Source organism: Myotis davidii, unplaced genomic scaffold, assembly GCF_000327345.1.
Source record: "Myotis davidii unplaced genomic scaffold, ASM32734v1 scaffold685, whole genome shotgun sequence".
In the NCBI taxonomy this organism is placed as follows: Eukaryota; Metazoa; Chordata; class Mammalia; order Chiroptera; family Vespertilionidae; genus Myotis; species Myotis davidii.
This window is the reverse complement of record NW_006295823.1, coordinates 1,307,150-1,308,725: the sequence shown is the minus strand read 5'-3', so window position 1 is coordinate 1,308,725 and position 1,576 is coordinate 1,307,150. Positions and strand designations below refer to the sequence as shown.

Here is a 1,576-nt window from a genome sequence, read left to right as displayed (position 1 = left end):
GGGGGGGGGGGGGGCAGCCACCTGTCAGGGACAGGGGGGGCCCACAGGAGGGGGGCGTGGAAGCCGGAGATGCCCACCACCCACAGCTCCGAGGGCTCAGAATCCATGAGCCAACTTCCTCGAGGGAACAAATTTCCTCCCGCCCCAGCCCCAGTCAACCCTCGTCTCTCGCGTGCCCTCTGTGGTCAGATGCCCACCTGTCCCGGTTACCTGTGCTCTGTCTAGTGTCCCATGGCCCCTTAACGACCGCCTGGCAAAACCTTCCTGGGTTCTTTTTTATTGATTTCAGAGAGGAAGGGAGAGGGAGAGAGAAATATCAATGATGAGAGAGCATCATGGATCAGCTGCCTCCTGCACGCCCCGCACTGGGGATCCAGCCCACAACCCGGGCCTGGGCCCTGACCAGGAATCGAGCCGTGACCTCCTGGTTCCTAGGTCGATGCTCAACAGCTGAGCCACACCGGCCGGGCCCTTCTTGGGGTCTCCATGAGGAGATGGTGACGCAGGAGGGGAGCTGCGATGTCCAATATCCCCGCCCAGCCCTCGCCCGGCCCGCGCTCAGTCCTCCCTCCCTCCCTCCTCCCTCCCCTAGAGGACCGGGGGCCTGTTCGGCCAAGTGGACAACTTCCTGGACCGGCCCAGCTCCCTGGCGCCCGTGCTGGCCAACCAGAGGCCCCTGCAGTTCTCCGACATCGAGATGGAGGAGCTGGAGTCGCCCGTCTTCCTGGAGGACTTCCCGCAGGACCCCAGCACCCACCCGCTGGCCCGCGCCAACACCAACAACGCTAACGCCAACGTTGCCACGGGCAACAGCCACCATAGCAACCGCCAGGCGTTTTCCAGGTAGAGGCGGCCACCGCCAGCCCTGGGTGTCGGGGTGTTGGGGGGGTGGGTCTGGGGAGGCCTGGTGAGTGGGCCCCAGGCTGGTTTGGGAGGGGTCGCCCCAAAGTGTGTGGGGTGCTCTTGGCTCGCCTTTGTGTCCTATGAGTCCGTCAGGCGCCTGAACGCGAGAGGCAGGCCTGGACGCAGGGGCAGCTCCTGTGGGCATGGCCACCAATGCTGAGGGGTGCTGGGCAACTCGGGGAAGAGCCAGGGCACATCCGGGGGGCTGTCAGAATCGGGGACCATCTGGGGGGCTGTCAGAATTGGGGACCATCTGGGGGGCTGTCAGAATCGGGGACCCTCCAGGGGGCTGTGCCTGGGCCCCACGGCAGGCTCTGGGGTGGGACACGGTCACTCCTGGTTCTGAAAGCTGCTGGGCGTGTCTGCCAGGAGAACCCCATGAGCAGGGGTGCGAGGCCGGGATGGGTTTGGCCTGGTGTGGGAGAGCCGGGAGCGGCAGCCGGGAGCCCAGGCTGCAGCCACGGATGACGCTGATGCTGCTGAGCTGTTGGGGCCGGACCCTCAGGGGGAGCCCCTGTGGCCCACAGAGGGGCAGGGTGGCAAGAGGCTGGGCGCCCTCCCCGCTGCACGGCCTTCCTTCCCTCCCATTCCAGGGTCCGCTGTGAACGGGAGTGCCCTGGGGAGACCGAGATGCCCGCTGCCAGAGGAGGGGTCCAAGGTGAGTCTGGGCGCC

The 1,576-nt window shown here is 66.6% G+C and overlaps 1 protein-coding gene across 1 annotated transcript in view; it reads left to right on the top strand.

Annotated features, from left to right (window-relative positions):
* CACNA1S (calcium voltage-gated channel subunit alpha1 S) overlaps positions 1-1,576 on the top strand; it is a gene marked incomplete at its 5' end in the record, with an annotated part of 26,448 nt that overhangs the window by 23,406 nt on the left and 1,466 nt on the right. Inside the window, 2 exon segments of the mRNA XM_015568450.1 lie at positions 591-843; positions 1,497-1,561. Of these exon segments, the coding sequence (XP_015423936.1) occupies positions 591-843; positions 1,497-1,561 (318 nt within the window).